This window comes from Lemur catta, chromosome 1, assembly GCF_020740605.2.
Source record: "Lemur catta isolate mLemCat1 chromosome 1, mLemCat1.pri, whole genome shotgun sequence".
Taxonomy (NCBI): domain Eukaryota; kingdom Metazoa; phylum Chordata; class Mammalia; order Primates; family Lemuridae; genus Lemur; species Lemur catta.
This window is the reverse complement of record NC_059128.1, coordinates 74,645,695-74,661,638: the sequence shown is the minus strand read 5'-3', so window position 1 is coordinate 74,661,638 and position 15,944 is coordinate 74,645,695. Positions and strand designations below refer to the sequence as shown.

At 43.1% G+C, this 15,944-nt stretch overlaps 1 protein-coding gene across 1 annotated transcript in view; it reads left to right on the top strand.

Annotated features, from left to right (window-relative positions):
• GPR176 (G protein-coupled receptor 176) overlaps positions 1-8,724 on the top strand; it is a 95,648-nt gene extending 86,924 nt beyond the window's left edge. The window contains exons 2-3 of the mRNA XM_045530500.1: positions 91-343; positions 5,482-8,724. Coding sequence (XP_045386456.1) covers positions 91-343; positions 5,482-6,604 — 1,376 coding nt within the window. The 3' untranslated portion in view covers positions 6,605-8,724. The remainder of the gene's footprint in view (positions 1-90; positions 344-5,481) is intronic.
• Positions 8,725-15,944: the final 7,220 nt, after the last annotated feature.

Genomic DNA, 15,944 nt, shown 5'->3' with positions numbered 1-15,944 from the left:
TGTGGTTTAACAAGTTTTTTTAACCTGAATTTTTATTTCTTTCCTTTTTTTTGTCTTTTTTGTCTTTTTCTTTTTTTCAAATCTGGCCAGGAAACTTCATGGTGTTATGGTCAACTTGCCGCACAACCGTGTTCAAATCTGTCACCAACAGGTTCATTAAAAACCTGGCCTGCTCGGGGATTTGTGCCAGCCTGGTCTGCGTGCCCTTCGACATCATCCTCAGCACCAGTCCTCACTGCTGCTGGTGGATCTACACCATGCTCTTCTGCAAGGTCGTCAAATTTTTGCACAAAGTCTTCTGCTCTGTGACTATCCTCAGCTTCCCTGCCATTGCTTTGGACAGGTAAGATCAGGTAGCCAGGGACTGAAGTTTTTGGGTTTTTTTTTTTTTTAATGTGTATTGAAAAATTAACATCATGAAGCAAACAATGACTAGTCCGTGTTCCATACACTGCCTTTTTGTCTGCTTGTGATCAACAGAAACAGAATGAATGTCCCAAACAGATGCCTCCCAAAGGACAGGTTGATTTAACAGCAGCCATGGAAAATAGAACCATTGAGAAAAGGCCTGGGGGTGACAGTGACATTGTGAGGCTGCTGGGGCCGAGATACTGGGTCATGGTGTCACTTCAGCTTGGTTGGCATTGGTGGTATTTACATTGCAATTTGCAGTAGGTTGTTCATTTCCTTGATGAATTTGTACTTAGGGCTTTTTGATACAAGATAAAACAGTTTTGGAAGAATAAGGGAATGATTCAGTGGTTATTTAACAAATGATTAAATGGTCCAGTTGGATCTGGCCAGGTAACACCAGAATTCCCCAGGAAGATTTATTTCCAAGGCTTCATATTGTGGTGGTGGTTTTCTCTTCCCAGCCTCTTTAGACAGATGTTCATTTGGAAATGAATCTTATATCTCAGTTGCTGCCATCATACATATCATATCCAATTCGATCAAATGTATCAAAGTGTAAAGATCTCAGTAATCAACAGCTTCCTGCCTTTTCCCTTTGTCACTAGCAGTTTATGAATACAGTTTAGATAATAAGACATTCTAGAGTAGAATTAAGTAAGCAAACAACAATTGAAAAGTATTTTGCATCCATGAGTACTTTTGATTCCAAGATTAACAGAGAGGAAAAGTTGCCAAAGGGAAAGTGCTGGCTATTCTGGCTTCATACCCTATGTTAAATTTTAACTTCATTTATTTAGATGAATTTGAAATTTTAAAACTCTTGGTCCATTTGAAACATACTTAATATCTTAATGACTTGTGAGGGTATTGACTGCAGCACTGATCTGTGGAGTCACTTCAGCCTCTCAGGCCTGGAACCCTGATTCAGCTGCCTGATGTGGTCTGCATGGGGGGACAGAGTCACACAAAGCCCCCAACCTACTGGGAGAAGTCATTGCCCTTCGACACTGTGGTTAAGAGTGTGGACTCTAGAGCCAGGAGTCTGAGTTTGAGTCCTGCCTTCACTGCTCCGAGCTTTACTGCTCTCTAGCTAGGTGGCTTTGGGCAAAGTTGCTTAACTTTTTTGAGCCTCAGTTTCCTCAGTGATAAGAATTAAGTGAATTATTTCTGTCATGTGTTTGAATAGGCTGCACCCATATTTGCTTGTCTTTCTCTAGGTTTCCCTTCTGATTGGCACATTCTTCTTTAGGTATGTTGTCTGCAATTATTTTACCATCAGATGTTGCTGGGATCTACTCCAGCTCTTTAGAAGGGACTAGAATATCACCATACACAGGGCCAGACAAGGCAGGTGATAAAGTCAGGTGACACCACGTCAGAATGAGATTGTGGCACATGGAGAGTGTGTCCACATTCCTGTTCGTAGTGGTCAGCCACTCAGCAGTTGCAGCTAATAATTGCTTTGCCGGTATCTAGACTCAGAGTGCAGGACTTTTTATTTTTAGAAGAGAAATTTAAAAAAAACTCAAATTTCTATCATTCTTAAATGTTGGCTATTAATTTTCATTCAAAAAGTATTATATGGGCCGTCCAGATCCCTTCAGCAAGATGCATGTGCGCTGTGAGATGCCAGTTTGCCATGCCTCCTTTACGGTGGCTTTGCATGGCTCTTCCAGGGTTCAACAAGAGAGATCTTTGAATATCTGGAAAATGCCGTTGCACTTTGGAAGATAAAAGTGAAAAGTCAGTCTTTTCTCAAGTTTCCATCCCGGCGGGTGCTCTAATGTGTTTTGTGTTGAAACATTCTGTGTTCATGGCAGGTGTCCTTCTGCCCGCCCCTCGTGGTACCTGCTCTGGTGAAGTCTTTTTTTTTTTTTTGAGACAGAGTCTCACTCTCTTGCCCGGGCTAGAGTGAGTGCCGTGGCATCAGCCTAGCTCACAGCAACCTCAGACTCCTGGGCTTAAACGATCCTACTGCCTCAGCCTCCCAAGTAGCTGGGACTACAGGCATGCGCCACCATGCCCGGCTAATTTTTTCTATATATATATATTTTAGCTGTCCATATAATGTCTTTCTATTTTTAGTAGAGACGGGGTCTCGCTCTTGCTCAGGCTGGTCTTGAACTCCTAAGCTCAAACAATCCACCTGCCTCGGCCTCCCAGAGTGCTAGGATTACAGGTGTGAGCCACCGCGCCTTGCCTCTGGTGAAGTCTTAATGTCTTCACTTTTACGTTCGGGACTCTTCCTTCCATGTTATAAAATTCACAGGCCAGTGAATTTTAGTATACTTACGGAACTGTACAGCCATTATTGCAGTCTAATTTTAGCACATTGCCATCACCCCACAAAGAAACCTTGTGCCATTTACGGTCACTCCCCGTTCCCATCCCCAGCCCTAGGCAACCACTAATCTATGTCTGTCTTTGTATGTTTGCTTTTTTTGGACATTTCGTATAAGTAGAATCATACAATATGTATTCTTTTGTGTCCGGCTTCTTTCACTTAGTGTGTTTTCAAGGTTCATCTATATTGTAACGTGTATCAAGACTTCATTTCTATGGCTGAATAATATTCCATGGTAGGGGGTATACCACATTGTGTTTCTCTATTTCCTGGTTGATGGACATTTGGGTTGTTTCTATTTTTTGGCTATTGAGGATAATGCTGCTATGAATGCTGAAAGTTTTTAAGAATAGGATTCAACAAGAGGGGAAAACATTATTCTGAACAGTTTGCTGTTATACCTGGAAGCAATGCAATGATCCCTGTGGGTTATTTCTGAGCCCTTGGTCTTAGACAAGGAAATATACAAACAATAAGAAATTTTTCCAGCCTGAGCAAGAGCGAGACCCTGTCTCTACTAAAAATAGAAAGAAATTATCTGGCCAACTAAAAATATATAGAAAAAATTAGCTGGGCATGGTGGTACATGCCTGTAGTCCCAGCTACTTGGGAGGCTGAGGCAGAAGGATTGCTTAAGCCCAGGAGTTTGAGGTTGCTGTGAGCTAGGCTGACACCACTGCACTCACTCTAGCCCAGGCAACAAAGCGAGACTCTGTATCAAAAAAAAAAAAAAAAAGAAAGAAAGAAAGAAATTCTTGTTTTTGTTCCAGCAGAAAAACTATTGTAATTTTACTATCACTAAAAAAAAAAAAAAAAAAAAAAAAAGTAAAACAAGTTCTTTTAGTAGAAAAACAAGGTTGGTAAATTCTTATTTTATTATTCAGAGATGCAAATTACTTGCAATCATCAGTACAATGCACATGAAGAAGGGAAGACAGTCCTTTCTTCTCACTTCTTTCACAGCTATTTGTTTCATGGCACTAAGTTAGCCAGTTAATTGGGAGGCCACCTACACTACCTGCATTGTTTTGTAGAGCTGTACACACTAAGACAATTATTTGTAATGAGTCTCTGTGCTTATGTTGTGGTCTGTTTCCCAACACACAAGGGGAGTGGAAATTGATGGGAGCCTGAGTTTGTTGCATGTCAGGGAGCAGATGGGAATCAGAGCCGTGTGCTCCTAGGCACGGGTTCATGTGTGGGGTGGGGCCATCACATATTTATAGAGTTGTGATTAGAAAAGTTGTCTATATTCAGAGAATAATAATGTTGAGAGCATGTATCTCTTATGAACTTTTTCTCTTTTTTTTTCCCTCTCTCAGAAAGAAATCTAGAACACACTTCACTATGCTCCATCCTCCCCCGATCATCCATGGTCACTGTTGTGTTTGCATCCCATCTCCCTCAGCCTGGAACATCCTCCCTCAGCCTGTCCTCCTGCCAGACTCCACCACAGTGCCTCCTTCTCTTTGATATTTTGCCAGGTAGCTTTAGGTGCTCCCTGTCCTGTACCTCCTTTGTGCCTGCCTGCAGTAGAGCCATCATCTCCTTGTTTACAACTGTTAGCGTGCATGTCTTTTTTCCCACTGAGATAAGAGACATTCCTATGTGTCTTTTCATCTTTGTAACCTGCCTGGCCCAGGACCTGGCACATAGGTGGTGCTCAGAAATACTTGTCATAGGAAGGCTTGCATGCTTACCTGGTCCCATCAGTGAATGAATGTCACTAAGGTTGTAAGGTCAACCCCAGCATTAGCTTAGCTAAGCCATGCGTCTGCAGTCAGCTAATGCAAAGAAACTTTCCATATCTCTGATGGCTGGTGGCAGCCCTTTTATGACAGATCATGGTTCTAGGGTCTGAAGAATTACTTAGTTTCTCCAAATCAGTGATAATATTGAAACAAAGTGCCTTTGGAATTCTGTTTAGATGGTTGCAGAATGATCAAGTTAAATCTTGGAAGAAAAAGAAAAGTCTCATCTGATTTTAACAAAACTCTAATTGTGCAGGCATTTTAGATGTACTAATTGCTCTTGGGGTTACTGAGTGATTGTCATGGGGACAACGGCTGTTGAGTAGGCATAACTTTTGTCAGCTGAATTGCTTTTGTGGAAGGACTTTCTCAGAGTCCATCCTTCATGCTGAGTTGTTCTGTTCTGAGCAGCTTTAAATGCTAATGACATCCAATGCATAGACTGTGGCATGAGTCTGCTTTGGATATGTGTGTAGTGGACAAACTGCTTACTGTCAGTGGCTTTGAAAATGGCCCTAAAGCTTCTCTAGCTCATGTAAAACTTTTACAAGTTACCGTTTACCCTTAAATTGCAAAGCAGATGTCTTTACAGCAGATGAAAACATACTTTATACTGAGGGGACTCTCTGAGGTTTAATCCTGGTGGCAATTAATTATAAAGCTAGATATGAATTGAAATTATTTATTTGTTTGCCTGATGGAGAAAGAGGCTTGGAAGTCTTGTGAAGCTAAGGCTTTTCTCTGTTCCTTTGGACAGGTTGTGGCTTTTTTTGTTTAGTGATATTTCTCATTGTACTGCAAAGTCCTCAGAATTTAAGGTCCAGCTTCTTGGATTCCTCCAGCAGTTCTCTGTGTCTTAGGTCAAATAAAAGAATTTGATTCTTTCCCCCTCCCACTTACTTTTGCTAATATAGATCCCCCTAATTTAAACAGTATCTTCTGTGAAATTGATTTTGTTCGTGTATCTGGCAGGTACTACTCAGTCCTCTATCCACTGGAGAGAAAAATATCGGATGCCAAATCCCGTGAATTGGTGATGTACATCTGGGCCCATGCAGTGGTAGCCAGCGTCCCTGTGTTTGCAGTGACCAATGTGGCTGACATCTATGCCATGTCCACCTGCACGGAAGTCTGGAGCAACTCCTTGGGCCACCTGGTGTACGTTCTGGTCTATAACATCACCACGGTCATTGTGCCTGTGGCTGTGGTGTTCTTCTTCTTGATACTGATCCGACGGGCTCTGAGTGCCAGCCAGAAGAAGAAGGTCATCATAGCAGCACTGCGGACCCCACAGAACACCATCTCTATCCCCTATGCCTCCCAGCGGGAGGCCGAGCTGCACGCCACCCTGCTCTCCATGGTGATGGTCTTCATCTTATGTAGTGTGCCCTACGCCACCCTGGTCGTCTACCAGACTGTGCTCAATGTCCCTGACACCTCTGTCTTCTTGCTGCTCACTGCCATTTGGCTGCCCAAAGTCTCTCTGCTGGCAAACCCTGTTCTCTTTCTCACTGTGAACAAATCTGTCCGCAAGTGCTTGATAGGGACCTTGGTGCAACTGCACCACCGGTACAGTCGCCGCAATGTGGTTAGCACAGGGAGTGGGATGGCTGATGCCAGCCTGGAGCCCAGCATGCGCTCGGGCAGCCAGCTCCTGGAGATGTTCCACATTGGGCAGCAGCAGATCTTTAAGCCCACAGAGGATGAGGAAGAGGGTGAGGCCAAGTATGTTGGCTCAGCTGATTTCCAGGCCAAGGAGATACTCACCCCCTGCCTGGAGGGAAAGCAGGGGCCACAGCTTGCACCCCCTGCACCACCCCCAGGCACAGTGGACTCTATATCCCAGGTGGCACCAGCAGCCCCTGTGGAACCTGAGACATTCCCTGATAAGTATTCCTTGCAATTTGGCTTTGGGCCTTTCGAGTTGCCCCCTCAGTGGCTCTCAGAGACCCGAAACAGCAAGAAGCGGCTGCTTCCCCCCTTGGGTAACACCCCGGAAGAGCTGATCCAGACAAAGGTGCCCAAGGTAGGCAGGGTGGAGCGGAAGATGAGCAGGAACAATAAAGTGAGTATTTTCCCAAAGGTGGATTCCTAGCAAGGATTGTCAATTCCCGGAAGCGACAGGGAGGGTCCACATGCCTGCTCTTCCTTCACTCTGACTGTGTGATCTCATTGCAACTCAATACGAGTTGATTCCTTCTGTACGAGCCAAATGCTTTTGAATGCTATGGAAGTCTATACAAAAATCAAGTGTCCTCTTTATTGAGGGAGTATATATATCTATCTCTGTGATCTGTGTCCTTAGTGAAGTCCACGTTGTTCTCTGTGGGCATGAAAGCCAGGCAGTTTTGAATGGGTCTTGAGGTGGGAACTCCATGTGCATCCTCTGGGGACCCCACCCCCCCCCACTTCCCCAAGCTCAGCAGAGCACACACAGAGAGAAGAGCATCCACGAGCTCTAAGGGAGCAAGGGCATTCGAAGGGAATTCCAAGATAATTATGGAGCAGAGAAAAATGCCTATTTGATTAATTTAAACATGACAAATAGGGAGACCTTTTAAGAAGACAGAGACTTGGCATCTGACACTGTTTCCTTGGAAGCCCCCATTGTATGACTCATGGTTTCTCCCAATACCCTCCATCCCTTTCCCAGGAATAGAGGCAAAAGATGACTATTCCACCCCTATTTGATAGACCTGGCAGTAGATGTGCCTGGGGTAAGGGAGGTAATTTATCTCTGATTATCCTGACATTCTCTTGGCATCACCAAGGTCTCAGAAAGACGCACCTGCACCCTCCAGTCATGGTCAGTGTTGGCTGGAAAACACTGCAAACTCTTCACTATGTCTTTTCCCTTAAAGTGTGTTTTCTCAACAGACGAGGGACAAGCTTACAGGTGGAGCAGACAGGCTGCGAGGTGCTCACGGCACTACAGTCTTTTCTCTTCCCCGTGATCTCACATGAAAGGTGCTATGTAATAATCGGTATGAGTTAAAGTATATGGAAAAACCATCTTATGCAAACTTTTGAAATTAGAAGGTAATTTAAAAATGCAGAGTTAGGGTAAGCTGGGTCTTTTGGAAGTGCCAAGCTAAAAATACATCATTAGGAAAGGTGATTCTGCCCAAAAGACCGCCAAGAGTCTGACCGAGAGGGTTCTGTTCTGATGAGGACTCCAGAACTCTAGCATGGCCAGTCTCATTTGCAGTCTGTACAACTGTGATTCTCCCTTCACTTTGGACACGGAGGAGGAAAAGAACAGGGAGAGATAATTAATCATTGTAAAATGCCAAGGCAATACCTAGCCCAGGTGAGCTGTCCACTTCCTCCTTCCCAGTGAAGTTTTTGTAGGGAGCCAGCGTGGGTAGAAGAGGGAGGGCAGTGTCCTCAACTGATCAGTCTCACAAGCAATTCAGGCCCCCTCTGGGGTGGATTTCACCAGGCCGAATTTGAACCACAGCTAACACTTCACTCTTAGTGAGGGCAAACCAAGTGCCGGCTCTACTTTACTCTTTAGGTGTCTTTTTCTTGCTAATGGCACTTGAAGGAGCCAATCTTGTGCCTTGAGCAAGCTTGACGGGCAGTGGGTGTCCTCACTGGCAAACTTCCACATCCCAGTGGTCCTGACATGTCCCCTCTTTTAACCACACTGGCTCCTTGTCTTCAGAGGGAGCTCAGACGATGTGTAGGGAGTTTCCTTTTCCTCTCTTCTCTTGGGTGTGGTGTCTTGTGAATACTGAATGTGAACCCAAAGACCCTGCCCCTGGAGAGGGTCTGCCTTCCTTTTTGTCTTGGCCTCCTTGCAGCGTCATTTGCTCACAGCAGACACAGGGGACTGCCACATCCTCCTGTGCTCCCCTGCCTCCTGGCCCCTGTGTGCATGCCGTCTGTAGCTCCTTGCCCTGGTAGTTCATGTTGTGGTCCTCCAAGCTTATCTTCCAAACCCTTCACAATTGTTCTATCTTTTATCAAGGGAAAAAATAATCTGTCAGAAAATTGTGTCTATTTTAGGAGAACCTGTCGAATGTAGCCACTTTGCTGTTGTCCTGATAGTATATTGTATATGTACAACTTAATAAATTCTGGCAAGGCAGAATTTGGTTGGGTATATTTCTTATGTATGTTTGAAGCAGATGGTTGACTTCTAACAAGTCATTGCCAGGTATATTTCTATACTCTTTGAAGAATAACATTTTAATAAAAAATTGAAAAGCAGTTTCTGAACTCAAAAAAAGTTGTGTGGGCTATGTTTTTCGCTTTCTTGTCCCTCTTAAGTGGTATACTGTCTGAACCTCTGTCTTCCTACTTGGTTTCAAAAGAAAGATACTCATCTTTCTTCCATAAATGCAGAGACAGCATTGCAGTACCATTTTCTTGTTTTCTTGCAACTAAAAGAAAATAAATTCCCAAAGGAGAAAATGCAACATTTGAATAAATGTCACAAAGATGGGTTCCACATTGAATTGGTGGATGGACTCCCCAAATTGCCTTTTTTTTTTTTTTTGAGACAGAGTATAGCTCTGTTGCCCAGGCTAGAGTGCTGTGGCGTCAGCCTAGCTCACAGCAACCTCAAACTCCTGGGCTCAAGTGATCCTCCTGCCTCAGCCTCCTGAGTAGCTGGGACTACAGGCATGTGCCACCATGCTGGGCTAATTTTTTCTGTTTTTAGTAGAGATGGGGTCTCACTCTTGCTCAGGCTGGTCTCGAACTCCTGAGCTCAAGCAATCCTCCCGCCTTGGCCTCGCAGAGTGCTAGGGACTGCCCAAAGCTTTACACAAGGGAAGAGTGGAGTGCAGCCATCACCATCCCTCCTGTGTGGGAGGGTCAATAGCACAGCAATTAGGGCCTCGAGCTCTGTGGTCAGATGGCCCATGCTCGAATCCTGGCTCTACCACTGACTATCCTTGTGCAGGTGAGGTAACCTCCATGTATCTCAGTTTCCTTTCTGTAAAATGGAGTCTTAATAACTGTATCAGGAGCTTCTTCCGTGTCTGCAGTGGGCTGTTGCTGGCTGCGTCCACTCACTTCCCTGCCAGCAGTCAAGGCCTGGCTTCTCTGCTTTCTGCCCTGGGAGAGCCGCCTGTCTCTGAGGTGACCCTTGACATGAGGGTCATGGGAACCAGTGGATAAATACCCCAGCTTCCTGCCTTTTTGCTGGACAGTTGTGGAGGCCTCTTCCAGTTCTTAGGAGGTCAAGCAGAGTTAAGTCTCAGAGGCCCACATGGTGCCTAAATCATGCATCCTTATGTTGGCTCTTCCTTCTTTGTTTTCTCCAGCCCTCATTCATGCCCTCCAGGATCACCTCCCAAATATACTATTAATACCTGCACAGAGCCCTTGTCTCAAACTCTGTTTTCAGAGGAATCCAAATGAAACAATGATATACCCTGGGGCACCTGGGAGTATTAAACGAGATGATCAGTTTAACACAATGTCACAGAGTACAGCTATATTAATGTTAGTGGTTACATGCTATAAAAATTTGATCAGGGAGCTTATTTGTAATGTTCTTAGAAAACTATGTTAACTGATCTTTTCTCCAGTTATTCCAGCAGTAATTGATATTCATAATGATGGTACTTTGGGGTCGTACATAATGCCAAAGGACTCTTTGACTCCTTGAAGAAAAAATAACTGTATAAGCCAGAGTATTCCTTAACTAGACAATTCTCAGCTAAAAAAAAGAGAGAATGTTAAAAGAATGTTCAACTTTGTTGCAAACTGGTAAGTCATATCTGAATATAAATGTACATAATTTATTATGTCAATGAAGTAAGAATAGAGCAAATTATAGAATATCAAAGTGTGGACATACAAATCCAAAGTGGTCCCATCCATAGAAAAGGAACTGTAAATTAATCTCTTGGCAAACTAAATGAACATCTGGAATTTAAGCACAGGTCTGATTCACCTGGAGAGAAAAGTCACTGCTCCATCCCAGCTCTGTAATGCTCAGCTCTTGGCAGACCCGCACCTGGGGTGAGGTGGCTCTGCAAACACACAGCTGCTGCCACACATCAGATCTGAGATGCTCAGGGGAAAGAAAAAGCTTATTTTAGGCTGAATTTTGGTGGAAGGGAGGGGTTAATGCTTTCACAGTGTAGTCTACCAATGTTTCAACATACCATTATTTGGTAAATAATACCAAAACATAGTGATTAACTTCCCTGAAATAGCTGTAAAAATTTAGCAGGTTTATGTCACAACTAATGGGCCATATTAGAGTTCTATAGCAAAGAGAAAAATGAATCATGGTAAATGACCTGAGAATAAGTGAATAAAACAGAAATGGAAATCAGTACCAATGCCCAGGGCAGCATCAAAAGACTTTTTGTGGGAGGCTTTTAAAATAAATTGAAATGATCTTAGATTCTCCATACATGTGGTTTCAGAAGATAAAATATCTCCGCTTCTCTTAGCCTCAGGTTCAACCAGTGTTTTTCCCCACTTGTGCCACAGGGATACATTAGTTAATCAGCAGAATAAAGGCTTAGAAGCCTTTATAGAAATTAAACTATTAAACTATAGAAATTAAACTATCCAGCATTGTTTTATGTGAACCTCTACTGCTACGCATGTTCTGGGGACTCAGGAGCCTCTTATGGACTAATTTAAATGAATGAATGATGAATCAATGAATAAATAGGAGATACAGCACCTGGAGCAGTGGCCGAATCCCTGTTGTGTATGAGCTGATGAAAAATTTACTGCCAGTGAGTTTTTTCTTGTTCTTATTGATTTCCTTGGAATGACTTCTGCAGGATAAATGCATCAAATGCAAGGTCTTTGATTCACCTCCTTCTTCAAACACCCAAGGCTCCCTTTAATTCACTAGAGGATGTGTAGATTCCATACCTGGAAGGGAAGTTCACTACTGAGAAACATGGTTCTAGGCAGGTGTGGTGGTGTGAAGAATATTTTTTTTTCACTTATATTAATCGGAATTTACTGATTAAATCTTTCTGCCCCCCAAATTTCTTTCCATATGCTTATTCATTACAGCCTGTAAACCAAATGTAATGCGCACACGAAGGAGGTGCTAGAATGAACCTGTGGTGTACATTCTGAGGCAACAGGTGAGGAAATGTAACACATGTGGGATAATGCTTTTGCAATATTAGCCATAGTCCTCATGCATCTAATTTCTCTTCTCCCCTTTGCTTTGCTCTTTATAGTCACATATGTTGCCTTAGGGGAGGGGACAAGGTACTCGCTGTCTCAAGGGAAAGCAAATAGCCTTTGAGTCTCTTCCTAGTTTTTGTGTATCAAAATCTATGTCTTAGGAGAACAGAGAAAACTTTTGGGGTTTAGCTAGTGAATTGTTGGTAATGATTATTAAGAATTGGGGCATGCTCCAGGAATCTATTGGGTAAAGGCCAGGGATGCTACTAAGTACCCTATAATGCACAGGACAGCCCCCCACAACAAAAAATTATCTGGTCCAAAATATCAATAGTACTAAGGTTGAGACACTCTGTATTAGCCAAAGGTTTGAGGTGGATTGGGGAGGGTAGGGATATCTCTCCCAGCAGAAAAAGCTCCTTTGGGGTTGAGGATAGTGGAAAGAAGAGAAGCCAGAGGTAAGTGATGGGAGTATGGACATCTGTACCTTCTGGGTAAAGGGGCCCAAAGTTTGCCTCATAGGCAAAGTCCTAAGGATGCAGCGAAACAAAGAAAGATCGTGCTACCCAGGTCATGGATATCCAGGGTATAAGAGTCTGACAGTAAATCCCAGGTAGCTAGGGCCTCATAGAGAAACTCACAAGTGTTTACATGAGTGTCATGAAAGAAAGAGAAAGATTCAAATGTAAAGGTGCAGGTGGACAAGAAGGTTGGATGATGTCTCAGTGTCAACTTGCTTGTATCTCTGGATCAAACGGGACAAGGGATGACTATGCAGGCAATGACATTGAAGACAGACATCCTTCCTACCCTTAGCCCCCACACCATGGTATAATGTGGGAGGAGAGTGAAGCCTGAATGTCTGACATTATTTCTATCATCCTAGGGTCTCAAAATGAAAATTAAACTATAGCAAAAAAAATAAAGAAAATTATATTTTTCACACCAAGTTTGTGTACTGAAGCAATTGGTTTGTATTCAAATCTTGAAAAGGGAATTGGACTTTAGGCCCTTTTTAACTCTGAAGTTTTATGATCCTATTGCCTATTTTTATTCCACATGAATACATGCTTATGAAAAATCTTTTATAGTTCATTTTGGCTTTCCCCTACCAAAATTCTCATTCCCCTCTTGCACTTCATCCTTTGGTAGATTTCTTGGAGGAAATTTGATGTAGACAGTTTTATATAATACCATCCTAAGGTCCATGTAGAATTAAACTCTGGCCTTCTGTCTCCAGGTTGTTTCTCTCAGAGAAAATTTAATATAAGTGCATGATTATTTAAAAGACAAATGATAAGAGGTATACTTCTCTTCCTAAACCCAGCCTTTGAAAGACAGTCCTAGGATCCTAGCCAGTTTTAAATATGAGTGAAATCATGGCTACAGATGTAGAAAAAATGAGACAATTGAAACCGCATTGAAAAGGAAAATATACCTAAACATTTGATCAAGTGCTTCATTGGTTTACTGGGAGTTGATTTTGGGAAAGAAAGGCTAATACATTCAGTCACTAAGAAGACTATTCTGAACATGTGAGAGTACTTTTACATGAACAGTGTCATAAGCTGTGGCAGATGCTGTTTTTATACTTACCTCCTAAACATCTATTTCCCTTCTTTCTTCCTCACCCCAGCCTCAGCTCCAGGGGTGGGTCCCGACTACAGCGAACTAATCAGTGCAGAGGATTCCCTTGGTGTGGGGTGGGTCTGTGCTCTGAGTTGACTGATCAGATTGAAGGAAGGATTTATATTCTGCAAATGGTTTATCAGTTTACTTTTCCTACTAGGTATGAACAAAGAAGTGTAAAGACACAATGATTATAAAACAAGATGCTCAGTAGGACTTTTCCTGATGTCTTGGGATTGTGACTGAAGTCCTAAAGCTGTGGACAAGAGGTGCCCAAATGCTCACATTTCTATGATTGACTAAGAAGCTGCATAATGAACTCTGTTTGCCCCAGCCCTTCCCCCTGTCCCCTGTGCACACTCAGGCTATTTATAGAGAGAAACCAGAAGACATTTAAAGAATTGTCTAGGTCATAAGACATCTGCTCAGTGGAAAATGCAAGCTTGGATTTCTTTTCCTCCATTGGATGTCTGCTTAAGGGGTGGACTTGCTGATCTACCCTCTGTGAATTTTGAGGTGTGAAAAAGGAATTGGAGAGAGATGGCAGGGCAGAGAGAGGAGGCATTGTGCCACCTACCATGAGGCATGGTGAGAATGGGTGGTTCTCCGAAATGGCAAGTAGACACCACAGGAACTTGATTGAAAGCTGGCCACTGGCCAAACTGGGGGAGGCTGTGCGTGGACACTGACAGGGGTTGAAAGTGGTCAGACCAGTGCCATATCTGGCACCAGCGAAATATACAATGGGGGCCACATGCCGGGCCTCTGGAGAGTCCCCCACTAGTACGCAGTGAGAGGATGATGGCTGTTCAATGAGAAGCTATTTCTCCCTTCCACCGTGCTTCCTCCAGACTCCATGGAGTCAATAGGGAGCCCCGCAGGAGGCAACAGTGAGATATAGGTGGAAACGATGCTCGTCCTCCTGTGGTGAGCTCCTTGGGCTACAAGTCAAGCCTGAGCTGGGGGAAGGAAAGAGCATTAAGATCCTCGGGAAGTTTTGAACTGGGCTAGCCTCTTTCATGTCGGGGAATGACTAGAGAGTAATAGGATCTGCCTGCGCTACAGTTAAGGAATAAGAAAGGAAGTTCCCATGGATTAATTACCACTTCTAAGTTCAGACTCTATAGTGAATCATGATGACAGTGAGGGAAACCAGTCTTGAAATGAAGGTGACAAAGAGGACAGCAGAGTAGAGAGACAGGGTGACATGTACTTGATGTCGCTGAGCTGCTAAATCATAGGCCCCACCTCTGAACTTCCAGTTATGTGAGGCAATAAATGCTGTGTTGTGTGCACAAGTTTGTGTCAGAGTTTTGTGATTTTCTGCTGAAAGCAGCCTCATGATACTTGGTACATGAGCTAATTTATTATTTGCAGAGAAGAACGCAATGAAAATAACTCCTGTTCAGGAGTACAGTCTCAATAAAATAGAAAAATATTCTCAGATTAATCCATTGTTTTCCTGCCTGGGTTCTACCTATCTCTTTATGCTGTAGCTGAAGTTTTATATTAACTTAACGAAAACCCCACAAAGGAACCATTTGTGGTTTCTGGTATAGAGATGGCCCATTGATTATACATATCTAATTTTATTTCCTACTGAAACCCCATTAAAACTCCATTTAAGGGGTTAAAAATAAAAGTCACAAATCCACAAGGATGCAAGGACTAGGAGAGAAGACAAAGCACTCTGGTTCCAGGTGAGCCTAAACAGCAACACATTTTAGAAGCTGGAAAGTAGATGGATAGAGGTAATGACTTGGCAGCACACTTAAGAAATTCCTGAGAGCTTTATTTTTTCCTTTTATTTTTTTGTTCTTTGGATATTCCTTTTTAAGGGCATGAAATATTTTTTACTATCTCTCTTGAGGATATTAAGGATAACTCTTGTCTGTGGGCTTGTCTTAGTGTCTACTTTTCATGCTAGAGGGTTTTTTTGTTTTCCGTTTTTTCTGACAACGGTACTTCTTGGCTAAGGGACTGGCTGTTCCAGGTGCCTTTGAAATGGGAGATAAGGCTGGGGAGGTCCACAGCTGTTCTGAGAAGTAATTAGAGCCCCAGCTAGATCTGTTCTCTTGTCCTGCCTTGCCAGGCCATCCCTACCTCAATCCGGATTGCCCCCATCTGAAACCTCCCAGGCTTCTTCCCACATTCCACTCCCAGAACCCTGGCTGTCAGAACTTTACCCTCCAAGGAGGAGATTTGGAAGCATCTTTTTCTGGGGAGTCAGACCAACCCAAGAAGAAAGACCTAAAGATCCTAACAACAGTTTTCCAACAAACAGCCCGACCATATTGCCCTATTGTAAAGCTACAAGTCAACATGCCCCTTCCAACCAAAGATTACCAGTCATCTGAGCAAAGAGTCCTTTCATGTTATAAAAGGCAAATGTTAAAACAGACACACAGGAAAAAAGAAACTTGGAGGAAAAAGAGGGTATGCAGGAAGAAGAAAACTTAACAAAATCCTATCCTTAATTTTCTCAGGGCGACATAAGAAAATATTGCATGGCTTGAAAAGGAACATTCAAAGGACAAAAGAGAGCTCTTGGGATTTTTGAACTTGATAGCATAAACAAAAAACTTAATAGAAATTGAGTAGCAGAAATATCTGAGAAAATATTGCAAAAAGATAGCGAAATAGAGAAGAACATAAGAGATAAGAAAATTAGAGAAGGCATCTAG